Source organism: Dendrobates tinctorius, unplaced genomic scaffold, assembly GCF_039654945.1.
Source record: "Dendrobates tinctorius isolate UK_male_01 unplaced genomic scaffold, ASM3965494v1 ptg000084l, whole genome shotgun sequence".
NCBI lineage: Eukaryota > Metazoa > Chordata > Amphibia > Anura > Dendrobatidae > Dendrobates > Dendrobates tinctorius.
The window spans coordinates 19216490-19237423 of record NW_027361752.1 but is presented as its reverse complement, the minus strand read 5'-3'; the positions used below and the strand labels follow the sequence as shown (position 1 = coordinate 19237423).

Genomic DNA, 20934 nt, shown 5'->3' with positions numbered 1-20934 from the left:
ATTTCTAAAGATGCTGGCTGTTCACAGATTGCTGTATCCAAGCATATTAATGGAGAGTTAAGTGGAAGGAAAAAGTGTGGTAGAAAAAGGTGCACAAGCAACCGGGATAACCGCATCCTTGAAAGGATTGTTAAGAAAAAAACATTCAAAAATTTTGGGGAGATTCACAAGGAGTGGACTGCTGCAGGAGACATTGCTTCAAGAGCCACCACACACAGACGTATCCAGGACATGGGCTACAAGTGTCGCATTCCTTGTGTCAAGCCACTCAGGACCAATAGACAACGCCAGAAGCGTCTTACCTGGGCAAAGGAGAAAAATAACTGGACTGTTGCTTAGTGGTCCAAGGAGTTGTGTTCAGATGAAAGTAAAATTTGCATTTCATTTGGAAATGAAGCTCCCAGAGTCTGGAGGAAGAGTGTAGAGGCCACAATCCAAGCTGCTTGAGGTCTAGTGTGAAGTTTCCACAATCAGTGATGTTTCGGGAGCCATGTCATCTGCTGGTGTAGGTCCACTGTGTTTTATCAAGACCGAAGTCAACGCAGCCGTCTACCAAGAAATTTTTAGAGCACTTCATGCTTCCCTCTGCCGACTAGCTTTTTGGAGATGGAAATTTCATTCTCCAGCAGGACATGGCACCTGTCCACACTGCCAAAAGTACCAAGACCAGGTGTAAAAACAACAGTATCACTGTGTTTGATTGACCAGCAAACTCGTCTGACCTTAACCCCATAGAGAATCTATGGGGTATTGTCAAGAGGAAGATGAGAGGCAGCAGACCCAACAATGCAGATGAGCTGAAGGCTGCTATCAAAGCAGCCTGGGCTTCCATAACACCTCTGCAGTGCCACAGGCTGATCACCTCCATGCCATTCGGCATTGATGCAGTAATTGATGCAAAAGGAGCCCGACCAAGTATTGAGTGCATTTACTGAACATACATCTCAGTAGGCCAACATTTTGGATTTTAAAATCATCTTTCAAGCTGGTGTTATAACTTATTCTAATTTACTGAGATAATGACTTTTGGGTTTTCATTGGCTGTAAGCCACAATCATCAACATTAACAGAAATAAACACTTGAAATAGATCACTCAGTAATGTCTCCATAAAATATATGAGTTTCACTTTTTGTATTGAAGAACTGAAATAAATTTACTTTTTAATGATATTCTAATTTAGCGTGTAGCACTTGTAGATGAATAGTATTTCTTATCAATCAATAGTAGACAAAAAGTTTCCTTTTTCTCTTAAAAAAAAAAGAAGCAGGTGAGATCATGACGAGTCTGTCACTAGTATTAATGGTAGCTATGTTCTGAATTACATTGGTATGCTTATTTGGGTTCTTTTATGTTCTGTAAAGATTACTTGAACCCTAAAACCCTGGTTAAAACATCATTGTACCTATTAGTATCCCACAGGGATCCATCTCTGAATGTCCGATAGGAAGAACCAACTAATTACATCTCTTATTCTTGTTTACTAATGGGACCTGTATGATTCGGCACTGGTTTTGATTTCCCCCGAGGTTGCCGTACACAGATAATTGTACCTGTAACTATCTTGGGAGTAAAATATTCCCCATGGTATTCACCAGTAAAGGGTTATTTCTACTAATTCGACAGGCCTGGGAGCGGCTGATGTTAAATAAAGCTTTCATGTCAATGGCGTACACAAACATTGCCATATTGAACACACGCACAGTAATTGTGATTGGAAATTGAACGGGTCGCCTTCAGCACCTGACCGGATTTTGAACATATCACTTTCCAGCTGCTGCGATACAGGATGTATTTAAGGGTCTCAGAATCATTTACATTTCGTCCTTAGGAAATTTGCATTCATAAAATCTGCTTGGATATGCTTATTGCTTCCTCTTCTTGTGGTTAGCTGTCAAAACACAGTGATGCTTTGGAAGATTTATAGTAAATGGGTAATGAGATTGCTGAATGTTAACTGCAGCTTTCAGATTTCATTACTGAATGGGGGATGGAGGAGAAGAGACTTTACTAACATTCAGACTTGAACAAGATAGAAGAAGTTTGGATTCAATTGAGATGTTAAAAAAGAAATCATTTAGATGGAACAACATACGGTCTATATTACTGAAAGCTTCAATGAAATTTGTGCATAACATTGCAGCACCTTAATCCAATTTTTAATAACTTAGAATAAGAATCTTGCCTTGTGTCTTGGTTTTATACTGCTAATAATAAAGGGCTTTCATAATTGTCTTTTGTCGACAATTCTTTTTTGTTGGAAGGGTCCTCCAATTATAAGCTGATCTGGGACCTTCATTGATCAACTGTGATTTATGAAGCCACCACTTAAAAAGTTTTCAGTTTTTCTGCAGTGCCTCCGCAGGAAAAATAGAGCATTACATCAAAGGGGTTGTCCACTACTTTTGCATTGATGACCTACCTTAGGTCTTATCGGCTGTTGTCTGAAACCCAGCACCCCCTTCCAATCAGAAGTTATTGGAGTCGATCTGCTTGCCTTACTGCTCAGTCTCCTGGTAGTGGTCGAGGCTTGGTTCTTCACATCCACCTCCTATTCAAATCAATAGGAGGCAGATGTGTAGTACCCGTTGGTGGCCACTATCAGAAGACCAATGTGGCTGCTCAGACATTGGTGACCTATCATAAGAATAGGTCATCAATGTAAAAGCTTGGGCAATCTCTTTAAATGCCTGTGTAATGAATGGACAAGTTGGGTCCTCCTGAGTAAAAGAATCATTTTGGTAAAATTCTGCAATGAGATAAGAATCTTGAATGGGCAATTCTTATTCCTATTTATTCAGTATTTCCCAATGCAAGATTTTAAAGTGAATTAAAATAACTAATGAGGTGACTTGGGAAACCCTCTACTACTAAACCTGACAAAAAGCAAAAAACACAAATATCCTGAACTAAAAGTAAAAAATATACTGCAAATAATGCATAAAGGTAATAATAACAGTAATAAGGGTATTTAGTAAACATAATTTTGATCAAAATAATGTACAAGCCATCCCGCCACGTCACGGCAACCCTTGTGGGACAGTCCTACTCTAGTATTTAAAACCTTTTCACTTGCCAAGTGGCGTGAATGTGAATAAGGGTCGAGCGGCTGAACCACTAGTAACAGCTTAGGCCAGACTGGATGGCTTTCCCAGCTCAGAAAGAGGGCGGTCACACCCATATATGCACTGAATGCACAATGAAATGAATAAAAAACAAATCTGAACTGAGAAAAGTAAGTTAATGTGTATGCATGTATTTTTTTATTTTTTTTACTAAACCTGACAGCCACATTTAGGGGCCCCATAGTAATTACGGTAGATAGCTATCAACCTAACACTAGTTTGTTTGATTGTTCAGCCAGCAGCTCTCTCTCCCATCTCCTCCACAAATTGGAGCGCTCTTCTACCAAACACTCCTTTGTTCTCTATGAGAGAGTCATGGTCTGCTGGCCGTTTATCTCATCAATAACATGATATTGGTAGACCAAAGTTGAACAGGCTGGATCCTTATCCCTCCTGGAATCATCTCTTGGGTTATAGTCTTGAGGCCCCTGTACAACATTAGACTCTCTGGTAAGCCCTTGGTGTCAGCCGATGTTAGTTTAATGTGTTTGTGGGCCTTTAGTAATACTGTTGGTAAAGGAAGATCCAGTCATTATCCAATAAAAGCAATAAATGTGCAGACATGCACTGAGTAGAATTGGAGCTTAAAATTTCAAGGGTTTCTTTGCACGCAATGCTGTCTCAATGACAAAATCCACCACATTAATGCACACAAACTTCTGGAAAACTGAAATAAAAGTTATGAAATCTTTTTTATTCTGACTTTTTACATTTATCTTTAGATTTAGTAGGAAAGAATATTTCTTGATATTTTCAGGTAATGACTTTAGGTATTATAATGTCCATGCGTAAATTATTCATCCAGGATTTGCTGCCATTGAAAGAGCGAGCTTTGGATGACATGGCGGAGCCTGATATTTTCTATGCACATTTCCTATAAGAATGGTTTTAAGTCAAAACTTTTTAAAAAGTAGTTGTTTTTTTTTAAACAGTTTGAAAACTACAATTTGGAGGCCTCTATACAACTTTGAAAGATATAAAAGAGGGGCGCATGTACTGTGGCACATACAACTAACTCTACCTAGTCCTATTTATGGACCCACACAGTAGTAGTCCCTATTGTGAAATCCCGTAGTGTTATATCCCATTATATTGCACACACAGTATGATAACCCCTCACAGTATAATACCCAAAGGTTTCCCCAATCACAAAATTATATCCCCAAAGTGACCCTGACACACATCATGCACACACAGAGCCATTTCCACCCAATATGATGCCCCCACAAAATTACCTTCATACAATATGATACTCTTATTAGTGTCCTACAGTGTCTCTCAATACATTACAATTCTCTCAATACCCCACACACACTATGATGCCCCACATCCCCCCTTTCCTCCAGGATTCTGTAGCTCCACTTAAAAAGAACAAAATACTTATATAGCCCATTACCTATGATACATAGAGTAGATCTCGTCTCTGAGGTGTGTGACTGGGCACGATATAGTGACATTATCCAATCTGTGGTAAGCTGATGTGATTGGTGGTGTGGAGAGCTGACAGATCACTGCTCCACCTTTATTTTCACATGTTTCTACAGTTGAAAATGGGATTTGCCATCATTGACTTGGAACAGCCTCCCAAATTCTGGCCATTCTCATTAGAACCAGGAGTGTTTGGAAGCATGTCACACTAGTGAGCTTTCTTTAACTTTTCACTGTGACTCAATGACAGTGTTAAAGGTGTATCCCCATATACCCCCAGTAACTTAATGTGCAGGGAACGAACAGCAATGCTTCATAAAAGTGAGTAAGACTGGAGGCTTGGCGGGTGTGTGTCTGTGTGCAGTAAAAAACAGCAAGGTGCCCGTAATGATTAATTAGCTCTGTGGACTGTTCAGTCCAAGGATCAGGGAGGGTCCTAGAGGTTATCTTCTCACAGACATTGCAGTGATGGCATTTCTTAATGATACTCTGATTTAATGAAATGGGAAAATTTGATGCATATGACAACATTTAGGAGCTTGTTGAAAAAAAAATTGTAACTTTCATATTAAGTAGCTATAAAAAAGTCAACCAGGTGATCTTCCAGAGTGTCATACTACAGCTCAGTAATCATGAGCCATGCTTTAAGGGACTCTATCAGCAAGTTTTTGCTACCTCATCTGACAGCAGCATTATATAGGAAAAGAGACCCTGATTCCAGCGATGTATCACTTAATTTACTGGGTGAAGCAGTTGTGATACAATCAGAGTAGTAGATGTAGCCTGAAGCAGAGCTCAGAAAGCTAACCCCACCCACATTGTCCATTGACAGTAAGCTGCTTATCAGAGGAGTGGGAGTGGTCAGACAATTTTACACCTGTGCAGTGATAATCTCCTGGTTGATAAAGCCTATATTGTATGAAAACAACACATTCCTGAAATCAGTGCCTCATCCCTTACCTCATGCCAGCCTAAGATTACATAGCAAAAACCTGTTGATAGATTCCCTTTAATTTCCTAATAGACAGCAGGTCTTTGCTTCCACATTAACATTGTATTACATTTGCTTGGAGTCTGTATGGTGTTTTTTTTTTTGTCCATTCTTTTTCCACTTTTTGGACAGTACAAAAACATATTAATAGTTTAATTAACTTCTTAGCAATTGTCAAAAAGTGTGTGTGATCTCAGCGACCACATCTGTTTGGGTTGCTTTGATTATTTCTGTCCTTTCCATGGGCAATGATACATACATAAGGATTATAGTGTGCACAGTGTATCCCGTCAATGGTTAAGGCAGAAGAAGACACATTGCTCTTCCCCTTTACCCCTGTGTCATTGTCCCCAGGGTGTCAGACCCATCCAGATAAACAATGTGCTGGGAGAATAAACAGCACAGCTGCCGCTACTGGAAGATGACATCCGATAAGAAGATATGTGCGGTGGATAACTTGTGTAAAGGTTGGCCTTTAACTATAGGTTTTGCTTACCAGAATCTAAGACTCCTATTTCCTCTCCTTGTTTATTGGTATGACTTCATGTTTAATGTATTTTTCAGTAACATATCGAGACGGCTGCGTTTCGTGACTCGGCAAACGCTATATCAAAGGTTCTACCTGGCTTTATTGTTCATAAAAAGTAGAGCCCGTGGTGTCGCGTGAACGATCCCCCCGCGTTCAACAATTCCTAGGCGTGATACAACGATTAAAACAAGAAAGGGGAACTCTACGAGCTCAAAACATACACAGAAATGCTCCGTAGCGTTCATGTCCCAGAATACAAGCTGCGGCTGCTTTAAAATTAATAAATGCCCTTTGTGTGAAAAATGTTATGTGTCCTAAATCTGTCAAAAAAAAGCCCCTGCATAAGGTTTCTACTTCTCCCTCTATAATAATGATAAATTTCACACCATATAATGAGACCAAATTTGCAATGCAAGCGTTTTCCGATCACGCGTGCAGACATCACCAGGATTAAATTTCTATTTATATCTTGGAACGAGACAAGCTTTTTTTTTTTTTTCTTTTTTTTGCATTCTTTACCTTTTCTATTTTATTTTATTATGGTATGGAAATGACTTTATATATAGTATTAAGGCTGGAAATTGCCCATACTAGAGTACAGTTGGAGGATATGTCTACCAGGGTCGTTATGCTAGATGATGATGGCTTCTCTATGAACTTAATTGACCCGTAATGTAACGGTCTTGTAGATCCCATATTCATTCATACAATTATACGTATGCATACGGTAATTTACATTGTGCAAATGACCCTTTGTGTAAACCCCATTGTTCTGCGTATGAATGTGGATCATGACAAAGTTATCATTTCTGCTGTTTTCAACCCAAGCATTTACATTCTCGGCATGCATTGCATGTAATCCTTATATAATTAGCCTCCGTAGTTTTTTTTTTTCCTATACCATTTTGTACAATAGGAATAAAATGAAAATGAGCAATTTTAAACTGATGTTATGATTACCAATGCCTTCACTAATGACTTCCATGGCATAATTATTCCATGGTGCTGTTTTGACAAGGTCTTGAAATAGTATCTTACTAAAATATTAGCTGGAATAAATTAACCACGTTCAAACAGCGAGAAGTAAGCAACACTTGTGACAATAAAAGGAGGCAAAAAAATAGATTTCAGATATTATTTCTTTTATATCTACATGTAGTAAAAGGAATATGTAGAATTATAGCTGATTACTTTCAGAGGAAAACGGTTATTCATAAAGTGGTTCACAAGGGGGTTTAGCTATGGGGTAGCAGAGGGTACAGTAGCAGGTGCATCGAGGCACTTTCGCCTGAGAGTCCCTAAAGGCCCTATCTTAAAATTGGCACTTGGTAAGCTAAGAAGATTGGTACAATTTCTGCATAAGGGTCTTGGAGTTTATAGTTACTTCTGTGGCTAGATATAAATGGTGCATGTACAATGGTACAATGATACATGGACATCATGCCACCTTTCCAACCCTAACACGGGGTCAATATCCAACTAACGTCTTGATGTTGACTCAAATGAGTTTTAGAATTTCTTGTCAAATATCGTACATACATTACTATTAGTGAAAATCGAACGAGCTCAGATAAGATGTTATCCGAGCATACTCAGGTGTTAATAGAGTTTCTTCGGCATGATGGAATAATACGTTTGAGCCCCAGCGGCAGCAAGTCTTGCAGGTGCTCGACAGCCCAACAAACAGGCAATCCCTGCATGTGTTGCAGTTGTCAAAGAGCCGCGAGACATGTAGCCGCGGGGACTCGAACATGTTTTTCAAGAACGCTGAAGACACTCATGCTCAGATAACAACTTATCCAAGCAAGTTCGCTCATCACTAATTACTATGTACCATTTCCACATGGTTCAGCATATCCCCAAATGAGTAGTATAAGCTCACAAAAAAAGGATATTGTGAAATGATGTCGGTGATTTATGCTATATGTGTTTTTATATAGTCATGCAGTAAGGCATGTGAATTGGATGTGAATTCCAGCCTGTTGGGAGTTTCACTAGCATGGTGCAATAATGTATTAAATTTAAGCTTATGAGAACTAAGAGTTTTTAATTAAGTTTTGAAAGGGTGGACACTAGTGATGAGCGAACCTGAACTGGTGCTGAACTCAGAACATGGATTTCTCCTGGAAATCCGTTTTACAGTTCGCGACTTCGGGGAGAAGAAAGAGACAGAAAGAGAGGCCAAAAACCATTCAGTACTGCTTGTAGAGATCACATGACAATTGGTACGTAGAATGTAAAAAGTCTTTAAAGCACCAATTTACAGCATTTTCTTTTAAGTTTTAGTGCTGGAGTAATGCCAGTAATGAAAATTTCATAGTGAAGAAGAAAAGAGCTCACTTCACTTGCTTGTTGGATACACAACTGAGATTATCAAGCTGGTGTGTGCTGGATCCTACTGGTACTGGTACAACACAGCAAATTAGAAAATAGAAGAGGAAAATTTCGGCACATCCATCCAATGAAATTTTCCTCTTCTATTTTCTAGTGAGCGTTCCCAGTCCCTAGCATTATAATTACCAGCCGCCATCTTCAGCTCTTTCCAGCGCCGCTCCAGTCCTGCTCCGCCATCTTCTGACTATCATTTCTTACTGACTATAGGTCGGAGGTAGAGCTCAATTTAAGTCAATAAGAGCCTTGTTCTGACTCTCATAGAGTTGCATTGAGTTGTGACTTCCGGATCGCTAGCAAACACTCAAGCGATCCGGAAGGTTACAAACTCCTGGTTACTGACCGGAGCAGCGCTGATAACAGAAGGAGACAGAAGATGGTAAGTATGAGATGGGAATTTAAATTAGTAGCACCACTGCAGTGCGGCAACAAAAAAACACTGCGGGAGTGGTGTTTGGAAGGGAAGCTTAGGTTAACTTGACCGTTACTTGCTAGGTTACTTAGTGGTCACATTGTGACCATTATTTCAGGCTTAATACGGCAGTGAACAAGGAACATAAATTAAATGTGATTCCACCCAATGATTGGTTCTCTTTAAGTGACCGAGCGCTAACAGTGTAGTCATGGGTCATCTCATTAGAAGATAACTGATACTAGTAAAAGGGAAATACATTTTCTACAGTGGCTTCCTCAATGTGAAATTGCGACAGGTGACCGTCAATGCTTTTTTTTTTCAACCATCTGGAAAACCTGTAACACTCCCTCTCAGTTAGACAGTCACAGCTTTGTTTACCTTCCAACATCTAAAAATATTCCAGGTTTTACAAACCCAAGTAATTCTTTGTGTTTAGGGAAGAAAAAAAATGCTAGGTTCTTTTGGGATGCGTAGGCAATTATTCTTCTCCTCTTGACAGGCCAACGTTTTTTTTCTTCCTTCCAGCTTTGCTGTTTTGACCATAAACGAGAGGCTCATGGGACATGGACCAGATTGAAAAACTAGAAACAGACAGATGGTTATTTGTAATCATCATGTAAATGTAAATCCTATAGAGATATATTTTTGTGATAGCGGTTGTCGTTGGAGAGAATAAATGTAATGGTTTGATTTCCAATTGTTATCCAAAATATTGTCTGATAATATAAAATTCCTTAAAACCATTTAGGACGACGTGGGGGAAAAAAGAAAAAATCAGTACATTAATTTGCTGTGTCAGATCTCCTGCTAAATGACATGGCGTGGCCAAGACCTGGACTTCGGCCTAGTTTGGCAGGTGTTAGTAAACAGTTGCCTTGCTGGAAGCAATGATTCGTTTTCGGTGACAGGTGCTCGGGACCATTTATTTAAACACTTCTTGCTTCTGACACAAATGAAATGTGCAGCTATTCAACCAACCCGGAGACTATTCTACAATTTTACAATAATTTTTCTTAACCACCTTTGATGACTTTATATGATGTCATGGTCGAAGACTTGACGTTCCAACATTTGTCGTCCTATCTCGCTTTATGATGTTTTCTACCTGTTGATTAATTATTCAACTCAATGAATGTTTCATATAATGTAACAACATCAGACTTTACATAAAAATCCAACTGCTAAAGAGGGAAACTGTGTCGTCCTTAGACAAAAGGTGACCAGATTCAGCTGTGTTCTTGGCATCACACAAGAGACCAGATGTATGAGGGAGGTTATGACTCGGGCTCATGGAGGGTACTGGCATAGAAGACTTTTGACATCTCGGGGATTTTTCTTCCACAAATTTGTTTGAGTGGAAAAGGCTTAAATGAATATGAAAGCTCCACAGACGGCTATGGTTTGTTTTTTTTGTTTTGGAAACGATGGTAGTCAGCCAATGACTTCATAAAAAGGCTTTGTAAAGCTTTACCACCAAAAGTTAGCTACTTTCTACAAAGTCTTACTGCCCGCTTGAAATAATTTTTGACTTAAATGAATTTCCGATTTTGGTGTTTTTTTCTTAAATTGTGTCTGAAAACTTCAGTTGCTTAAAATCATTTAGAACTTGTCTTATTTTTCATAATCATTGTCCCTTTGTTTCCACTGGGTTGTTAGCCAATTACTTTGCGGCGTAGTACTCATTTGGAATACTAGCAGTGAAGTGGATGTCATCTTGGAGAGCTACAGCCAACTTGAGGGCCCTAATCCCTTTTTTAAAGGAAGTCATTTACATAAGATGCTAGCATATGCTACCTAATTTATTTTCAAATGAAGTGCTGATTTATGTCTTGCTTTTGGCATTCTTGGCCATGTCTAGCATAAGCCTGGAAAATTGGAACAAGCCAAATAGCGGGTGTTTACAGATTCTTACAGAATGCCAGGTCTGTAGTATCGCTAAGGAGTTTTCCGCATGTCTGTTATAAAAACAGCCCATGACATCTGTAGCGCACTTAAAAATGTAATTATATTGAAAGTTAAACTTGTATATGTAATGTGGATTTAATATCCCTTATGTTTCCTCCACAGTGCTTCGAGATGACTTCCGGCTCAACCCTACAGATGTGGTGGTGGCAGCTGGAGAACCTGCCATTTTGGAGTGTCAGCCACCCAGAGGACATCCAGAGCCAACTATCTACTGGAAGAAAGACAAAGTTCGAATCGATGACAAAGATGACAGAGTTAGTGTAAGATGACCTGAAATTATAAGATTTTTGTTAATGCTATGTATAAAGTGTGGATGTAGTAATTTCAAAAGTTTACCATCTTAAAGAAATCTCCTTTTACTAAGATACTGTAAGAATAAACTGATAATAGAATGTTTTGCTACCGATCACCTATAATCTGCAGGAAAAACTGGCAGCAAGTGTTTGATTTTTCTGCAGCACCACCACAGTTCAAATTTGGAATTGCATGAAGTCTATTAAAATCAATGGTGCATAGTAATGCATGTAAAGGCTGGCTCCTCCAGAACATGGGAGACACTCTTTGTAGATACTTTATCCTGTAACTAACTGATCAAGGCCTAAAATGAAGATTTTTTTTATCTTTTTTTTTTTTTTTTTTTTGGGGGGGGGAATTGAAATTACTGTTGATAACCCTTGCATATTGTGTGGGTAGCTCCTTTAGATTATGTTGGTGCTTTGCAATTAAGACATCGGAAGTGCAGAACCATTCGCTTAAAAATCTCTTTAAACAAAAGTAATTCTGTGTCAAAGTTACTTCAAGACATTTTAAAAATGTTCTTTTTTTAGTGGACCCTAAATTCAGATTTTGACATCTTATTTCTTTTCATATTAAAGATTCGAGGTGGGAAGCTGATGATCTCTAATACAAGAAAGGGTGACGCCGGCATGTACACTTGTGTTGGGACCAATATGGTTGGAGAAAGAGACAGTGATCCAGCTGAACTGACAGTATTTGGTAAGATGAATTTTTCACTTATTTTACTATTTTCGCTTGGTTTTTGCTATATATTGGAATGATACTGTGTGTACATTACAGCAATTAAATGTTGACTACATTCCTATCTTACACAATGTCTTAACATGTTGGAAAGGAAATCCGTAATTACTGTAATAGAAGTTTGACTATGTCACAAGGTAGGTGTCACGGTCAACGTGTGTCTGGACGCAGATGTTACCGCAAGGCGAACCCATAACACACGTGACCCTGGATACAGCGCCTCCACCTGGCGAATTTAGGTATTACACGTTATAAATACATTCTGGAAACCCCGCCTCCAGTACGTCGAATTTAAATAAGGGGGAACCTGGGAAACATTAACAATGGTGGGCCCTGCGATAGGGAATAGGGAAGTGGAGACCTCCTGAGCTCCCCTGAGCCAGTGTCCCTGCACTCCTTACGTTCCCTATACAGGCTCCGCACCTGTCGCCGCACGCGAACCTTAAACCCTTGCTCGCCCTGACCCTAAACCCTCACTAGGGAGTAGGTCGGTGCGGAAACTAATCCCACCACTGCACTAATAACACACATGAGGGAAAGAGACAATACAGGGGGACACCACTTAGCTTAATGCTCTGTGCTTATGCTCCTGCAACAGAGCCCTCCACCTGCATGCGTCTTCTCCTCCACCCGGATCCATCACTATAACAGGATTCTTCACCATAGTGCAGCCTTGGAGCAGAGTCCACCACCAGTTGCTGCTGCTTAGTAACAGAGTCCCAAAGATGAGTTCAGCTTCTGCCACGAAGTCAAGCATGCTTGAGTCCAGCTCAGCAGCCAAGTCCCACATGGTGAGTGCCACTCTCCATAGTCGCCACTCCACCAGTCCATGCAGACACTTCCTGCCGACACCATCACTGCGACCCCACCACGCCATGCCAGCCCTTCGTCCAGACACCATAGCTGACACACGTCCCCCCTGGCTAAGCTGCGCAGGACTCCTCCTCAGCTCCATCCTTCCACCAGGCTCTCACCAACTCAGAATCAATGAATGAATGAATATCACCAGCCGTGATTGCACACCCTGAGACTCATTTATAGAGGCCCACACCTGATTCCTAATTACGAGCACATTAAACCTAAAGTGCAATACCACTCACCACCACCGGGGACAGTCAAGTCACTTTGGCACTAATGTGCGATACCGCTAACCACCACCGGGGACAGTCAAGTCACTTTGGCACTTGCCAAAGTAAAAAAAGTTCACCCTGTGCAATTTAAAACTGTCAGATCAACTTCAGATCATGACAGTAGGGCATTTTGTTTTCAGGTCTTGATACTTAGCTAAACTATTTGTTTGTAGCTTTATTTGATCATTGACTGCTGTTTTCACGAGTGATAGCAATATCCTCAATACATGGAATCATAGAATGTTAGAGTTGGGAGGGACCTCCAGAGCCATAGTGTCCAACCCCCTGCTCAATACAGGATTCACTAAACCATCTCAGATGACTGTCCAGCCTCTTTTTGAAGACTTCCATTGAAGGAGAACTCACCATCTTTTGTGGCAGCCTGTTCCACTCATTGATCACCCTCACTGTCAAAAAGTTTTTTCAAATATCTAATCTGTGTCTTCTCCCTTTCAGTTTCATTCCATTGCTTCTCATGTTTCCATGTGCAAATGAGAATAAGGATGATCCCTCTACACTGTGACATCCCTTCAGATATTTGTAGACCGCTATTAAGTCTCCTCTTAGCCTTTTTTTTGCAAGCTAAACATTCCCGAATCCTTTAACCCAGGAGTGAGGAACCTCAGGCCCCAGGGCCATTTACGGCCCTCGATGACCTTTTATCATGCTCCTGAGCAGATTCTCAGGGATCTCATTGTTGGGCAGGGAGCTGCATTTTGATTGCAACCAGCTCATTAATTTCTTCTTGCTCTGTTAGCACACACAGACAGTGTTCACTACTGAGCACTGAAGATCATACAATGAAAGATTATGTCCTGACACCAGTGCCTGAGTCAGTATGTACTTTGTGGGCGGAGTTTGTACGGCCCCCGAAGGATGGTATAAATATTCAAATGGCCCTTGGCAGAAAAAGATTCCCCACCCCTGCTTTAACCTTTCCTCATAGGACATACTTTGCAGTCTGCTTGTCATCCTGGTAGCTCTGAACTTGCTACAGTTTTTCAATATCCTTTTTAAAATGTGGAGCTCAGAACTGGACACATTATTCTAGATGCGGCCTGACCAAGAAGGACTAGAGGGGGATAATTACTTCACATGATGTAGACTCTTTTCTTCTCTTAATACATCCTAGAACTGTGTTTGCCTTTTTTCCTGCTGCATCACACTGTTGACTCATGTTCAGTCTGTGATCTATTAGTATACCCAAGTCTTCTTCACACGTGCTGTTATTTAGTTCTATTCCTCACATTCTGTAGATGCAATTTTCGTTTTTCTTACCCAGATGTAGAATTTTGAATTTCTCCCTGTCAATTACCATTCTATTAGTCGCTGCTCATTGTTCAAGCTTAAAGTAATTAGGAAAACACGGCATTTCTGGAATTCTGATGGTGCACAAGTAGGATAACCAAATCCATCAGCTGTGATATAAAAATAATTGGCACTCGTATAGGTGTGTTCAAGTACTTATTTATTGAGTGAAGAAATTATTGAAAAAATGAGACGTTTCAGTCAATATCCGACCTTCATCAGTCATCTGGATAGAGGAGATCTGTGTGGAAGTGCGCTGTGTGAGAGTCTGCAGTGTCAGATGACTGTTGAAGGTCATGCATTGACCGAAACGTCTCATTTTTTCTGGAATTTCTTCACTCAATAAATAAGTTCTTGAACACACCTACTGTATATATGTGCCAAGTATTTCAACATTGTTCAAGCTTGTCTAGATCCTTCTGAATCCTTTCTCTGTCTTCCCTAGGGTTAGCTATCCCTCCTAGCTTTGCAACATCTGCAAATTTGATTAGCTTAACCTTAGCTCCCTTATCTAGATCATTTCTAAAAATGTTGAACACCACTGGGGCCAGGACAGAGCCTTGTGGTACTCCACTTTAAACATTCTTCCAATTGGATGTGCAACCATTTATTACCACTCTCTGAGTATGATCACTGACTCAGTTATGAATCCACCTAACCGTAGCCTTGTCAATCCCATATTTGGTCATTTTTTCAATAAGGATAGTATGAGATACTTTATCAAATGCTTTGTCCTATAAGTAGAGTCGTAAAGTAACTTCCTAAATGTTATCAGTTGGTAAGCAGGTGTAAGATACAGTAAGGGATCTCCTGAAATTCAAATGTACGTAACAAGAGTGATATCACTGAGGTTTTTAAAAGCTTGATTACTTTAGGGTACCGTTACACATAGCGCTGCACCAGCGATCCCGACAACTATTTGGATCGCTGGTGCATCGCTAAGTGGTCGCTAGTGAGCTGCCACACAGGCAGATCTCACCAGCGACATCGCAGGGGTCGGGGGTCGCTACTTACCTGTCAGACATGGCGATCCTGACGTCCTCCCGCCCGCGTCCACGCGTCGCTTGTCGTCACAGCAGGAAGCGCCGAAGGAAGCTGACGACGAGAAATGGTCCAGGACCTTCTCGTGCGACCAGCGATAACCAGCGGGGGAGCTGGTCGGAGGTAAGTATCACATGTAGCGATATCGCTAGCAATATCGCTGCTACGTCACAAAATCGGTGACTTTACAGCGATATTGGTAGCGATATCACAGTGTGTAACGGGGGCTTAAAGGATTACCCGGTCACAAGATATTGATCACCTGTCCTCGGGATAGGTCATCAATATCAGATCGATGGGGGTCCAATAGACTGCACCCCCCACCGTTCAACTGTTCTGAGCTCCAGTGGTGGCTGAATATTATCACATTGAATGGAGATGTAATGCAAAAATAAGAGCTGTTCTGCAGTGCGCTGCAGTGGATGCTACAAATTGAATTCAGCAGAGACGTTCACCTCCGTTCGATATGTTGACATCCAGCTTCTCCCAGAGCTTATAACAGCTGGTCAGTGAAGATACTGGGTATTGAACCTACCTAAAGGATATAGGGCATCAATATCTTGTGATCAGACAATCCTTTTAGTAATGGGGATGAAATACACAAATAGGTCCAGGTGGTTTTGTTCAGCGGTGGGAGATAACCAATTTTTTATTGGCATTTTCATCTTTTTTTAGGACAAGGTTGCCTAGTTTTATAGCTATAATAGAGTTAGGGTGTATCAGCACATAAGTAGGCTAATTTCTAGTTTAAAAGCCTGTGAAAGCTGGATGGCAACCCCATGTGGAAGGTGAAATAGTGTCCATATAGCGGAGAATTGCTTGAATAGCCTACTTAAGAGCCTTGACAAAAGAAGACAACTTGAGGTCTTATCTCTGTTGCTTCCCTTGTTGGAAGAAATGAAAAGAATATTACATGACATTGTGAAGTCCTTTTTTTTTTTTGGTACACGGAGCCCTTGTACTTGACAACATGGGGTACATTATTACCAATTTGTTCCTTTAAAAAAATCCTGCAGGTTTTCTCTTTTTAATAGAAATAGATTTGACATGACTACCACGTGTTAACACTAAAAAAATGTGTCATAAAGTACATTTTGGAGCCATGTTCTTCTTTCCTAAGTTTCAAATGTGTTAAAAATACCCAATTGTGAAGTCATTGTTAAAATACCTGGATAATAAGCAACACATATAGACCCCACAGTGAGCGATGGCGAGGTTGTGTCAGCTGTGTACGCCGTTAGTAGCGTTACTCCGAGCACCTGCCAAAAGGTTTTTGACAGACGAGAAAAAATCAATAGGGATAAAAGGGATCTAGAAAAATGAAGTAATCTGCACAGGACAAGAGTTGCACATTATTATGTGAATATCCGCAGTATTCTGTATAGATATGTTAAAATAGATTGAATTTTTTGACTCCAGGACAAACAATTAGTATAATAAGCACATATAGAATAAAAAATATATATAAAATATCTGTATAAATAGATATACTGTATATCATGATCAAATTCTTATCCACAATGAGATTTACATAAAAGTATTTCAATAAGGAAACAAAAAGAGGCAGAAAACATTTAGAAATAATTCCCGTAACCTGCACCACAAACATGTCAATATTATTCAATTATTTTATTTTTTAATATTTCATTTGCTTTTTGCCGTTTTTATTCATAGCGCTATTAGGATTAAATAACTACTTTTAGATCTAACTATTTTTTCCAATTACAGAAATATTAGGTCAGTTTCGCACTTTTTAATATAGTCAACTTTCAATGTTGCCTTTTATTTTAACTTTTATTTAAAGGGGTTGTCCAGTTAAAACAAGTAATTATTACCTATCCATGGTATAAGTGATAACCTATTGATTGGCGCGGATCAGACTGCCGAGACCGCCAGTACATTTATTCCCTATGGGACTGCCAAGCGCTATGCTTGACTTTTTCCGGCAGCCCCATGGAAAATGAATGATGTCTACCGCTCCGTGTTAGAACGAGGATAACCATTCCATTGGGGATATACAGTACAGTATACAGTCTGTTTTTGACAGATGAAGGTGCGGGATTGTAGATTGAAACATCGCAAACTTCTGATTGGATTGCACATAAATATTTTTCAAAATGTGCAACTTTTTTTCTCCAGAATTCTGGTGTAAGTCTCATAACAAACATCCGACATAGTAATAAGTACAGTATACTGACCAGTGATAGGCTAGGGTTACACCAGTGTGCTTGCTCTCATCCAAGAATCGGACCAATTATACAAGTCATGCTCTGATCAAACTCAGATTTTCAATCAGCGTTTGATCAGAGTGTAATAATAGTATGATCTGAATCTCGGATGAGAAAAAGATGGAAAAAATTTTTCTCCATGCATTCTATTTGTCCGTGAAAATTGGACCACACTCCAATGTCATCCGCGTGCAGTCCGATATTTTACGCGGGCTCATTGACTTGCATGGCTGAGTGCGTTCCGAATATCAGATCAAACTTGGACATGCTGCTGACTATCTGATGAAAAATCCGGACGTGTGCACGGCCCCTTAGAATAAAATTGGTCTGAGTGTGATCCGATATTTTGTAGGATCACACTTTGATCGAAAATACAGTCATATTCACGAGCCCAGAAAAAGTAATTAACAACAAACATCCGCAACCAATCAACTTCATGTAGTCATTGCATAACTCTTAAAGGGGTTGTCTGGTGTAAAATGAAAAGTCTGCAGTCACTCTGTGTGACTGTAGACTTTTGATTCCCCCTGCACACACACACTGTGTGCTGCAAGGATTTGCCGATTTCCGAGCCGGGAACGATGATGATGTATGATGTGCATACTCCCGGACAGAAGCAGCCTAGTGAGCTCGGCCTCACTCCATACAAGTGAATAGAGCCACCCACTGGACAGCTTTTATGGAGCGAAGCCGCGCCTACTAGACAGCTTCTGCCCAGGCGTATGCATATCGCATATATCACCGCTGTTCCTGGCTCAGAAACTAGTGAATCCTCGCAGTGCGTGCCCTGGAAGGATTCAAAAGTCTGCAGTCACACTGACTGCACACTTTTCATTTTAGACCCAACAACCCCTTTAATATTTTCCTGTAACCGGTACATTCAAAAAACAAGTTTATTCCTTTTCTGGTATTATACCACAGGCCTTATTTGAGCCTATCAGAAAGATTTGATAAAGCTATGATCTAGCCTGTAGCTTTGCTTTATCAATGTAATATTTTTTTTTTAAGAGAAGCGTGGTTATTATCGCACGTTGTCAGATCATATCCAGGGAGATTAGCGCTGAAAGCAAGTTATGCAGGAGGCGCTAATCGCGTTGATCTCGCACATGTAGCATGTTAAATGTATTGGCAGTAGCAGGGCTCTCCGCTCATTCTGTAGTTTTGCAATTAGCTGTTTGACTGATTAAAATGGTTCTTTTTAGACTCGAGTTGTTGAAAAATAAAAAAGTCTGTGATATTTTTTACATCTCTTACTGCTTTGTGTTTCTTCGACTTAGAGGCTGTAATTGGCTTCGATGGTTTCCGCAATGCCCCTCTGAAATGTAGATGATATTCTCACCTTGAAGGAAAATATCCTGAGGAAATAAGGCAAATCGACCATCGCCTTGTCGTTACACGCGGCCTTAATTGTTTCATGTTCCTATTTCTCGGATATGGCAAAACAAAAATTTTTTGTAAGGACTCCAAATGGACATCTCTTTTATGTCCCTTTGTGTGTTAACTCCTACTAAAAGAATCTCGTCCAATTAAGAGTTGTTTTTATTTTAAATTGTGGAAAGGTAAAATGTTGACCCAAAGATTTTTCAAATACTACTCAAAGGAATTGTTAAAGGATTTAATAACGACCATTTGTCTTCTGTTTTTCCTCCGAAGAACGGCCCACTTTTCTCAGAAGACCTATTAACCAGGTTGTACTAGAGGACGAAGCTGTAGAATTCCGATGTCAGGTCCAGGGGGATCCTCAGCCAACGGTTCGGTGGAAAAAAGATGATGTTGACTTGCCAAGAGGAAGGTTCGTCATCTTCTTTAGTATTTATTGGATTACTTTTTTTCCACAGGTAGACTACTCAAGTCAGTGTCTTTACAGTTCAGTATTTTTATGCTTATTTTGTATGGATAACATTTTGAATCGAAGTGATTTAGATTATAATTTTATGATTCTCAAAATTGAAGATATATTAGTGCTCAAAGCACACGTGTATATATTGTCCATCCTGACACCCGGGGACCCCAAACCTGACAGATCTATGTTGATCTATGTTGAAAAGGGCAATATAATGCCAGAACATTGATGAATTATGCATGTCTGTATTCACTTGGGTCTGTTATCTGGAATTGTGGATTTTCATGTTTTGCACTAATAAATCTTCAGTTTTGAGTGCCGGAGTTTGCTGCATGATTAAGTGACTATCTTTACTCCAGAGCACCAACTCTTTTCAGTGAGCACCCCACTATTCATCTTATACTACTGAGGTGTGTACATCTCAGCTCTCTTCTGAGTCCAGACCCTACAAGAGTATGCCTTGTATTTCAAAGATGTCTACGCTGATGTCACCAAGCTGTTGTGATCAATCAAAGGGAATGGACTTGTTTTCAAGCGATGACTCGGTGACTCTTCTAGGATACTCTACAGCCCAGATTACTTATTGTACGGTTTTACAAAGACTGAGGCAAGTTTTTAAGTTAAAACAATGGCGAAACCACAAAATATATAGCTTAGCTGGTAATAGGTTGTTACACCGGAGGCGGCGGATACCAAAAATGGACCCACTGGACCGTGATACCGAAACTCCCCCAAGCGAGCCAGCAGGCTTAACCAACCCCTATACAGGGAGTTTTAGGTGCAGACTCAGGGACCTCTAGTACTACGCTATGCCAGGACCAGAGGTCGGCTCAGGAACCTAAACAAACTCGGAGAAGAGGCAGGGATGGGGAGAGCGAAGAACTGAGCAGAAAAGTATCCGGAGAGGTACGGAGGAGGTATCCACGGGATGGAGAAGTATGAGGGTGGAGAGGAGCGGAGGAAGAGATGGTATACAGGCTGAGAAAAGCAGAGATGGAATACGGACTGAGGAGAGTGCAGATGATTACAGAACTGAAGAAAGCGCAGATGATTAATGGACTGAGGAAAGTGCAGATGATTAACGGACTGAGGAAAGCGGAGGTGGTATATGGGAACAGGCACCAAGAGAGACACTGGCAGGAGCTGACTCTGAAAGAAACAGGAGAACAAGAAGGGTTTACAGGCTAGCTACACAGGGACTAGACTAGCAGCAGCAAGAGGGACCTGAAATGGAAGTAAACTCAATAATCAAGTTCCTCCCCTAAGGGAGGGCGGCCTGAAATACCTGGTGCCTGTCTTCTATTGAACAGGCAGTGCTGCCGGGTTCGGTCACACTGGGGGATAAGGCTTGTGGGTGCCCCCTAAGGTGTGTGTGCGAGTAGAGGGAGCGCGTGGCTGTCGGCAGGAGAGGAGTGCACCGGAGCGCCTGTGTAGGCGCCCGGCAGGAAGCGAGAGTAGGACCTCGGGAGACCCGAGGCAGCGTGAGAGCAGAGTCAGACCCGG

At 40.6% G+C, this 20934-nt stretch overlaps 1 protein-coding gene across 10 annotated transcripts in view; it reads left to right on the top strand.

Moving 5' to 3' along the window:
* The window catches only part of ROBO2 (roundabout guidance receptor 2), a 582091-nt gene that overhangs the window by 375975 nt on the left and 185182 nt on the right, over window positions 1-20934 (top strand). For all 10 annotated transcript variants that reach the window (XM_073584464.1, XM_073584461.1, XM_073584462.1 and 7 more), the window contains exons 3-5: window positions 10946-11103; window positions 11719-11839; window positions 19242-19380. In XM_073584464.1, the coding sequence (XP_073440565.1) occupies window positions 10946-11103; window positions 11719-11839; window positions 19242-19380 (418 nt within the window). The remainder of the gene's footprint in view (window positions 1-10945; window positions 11104-11718; window positions 11840-19241; window positions 19381-20934) is intronic.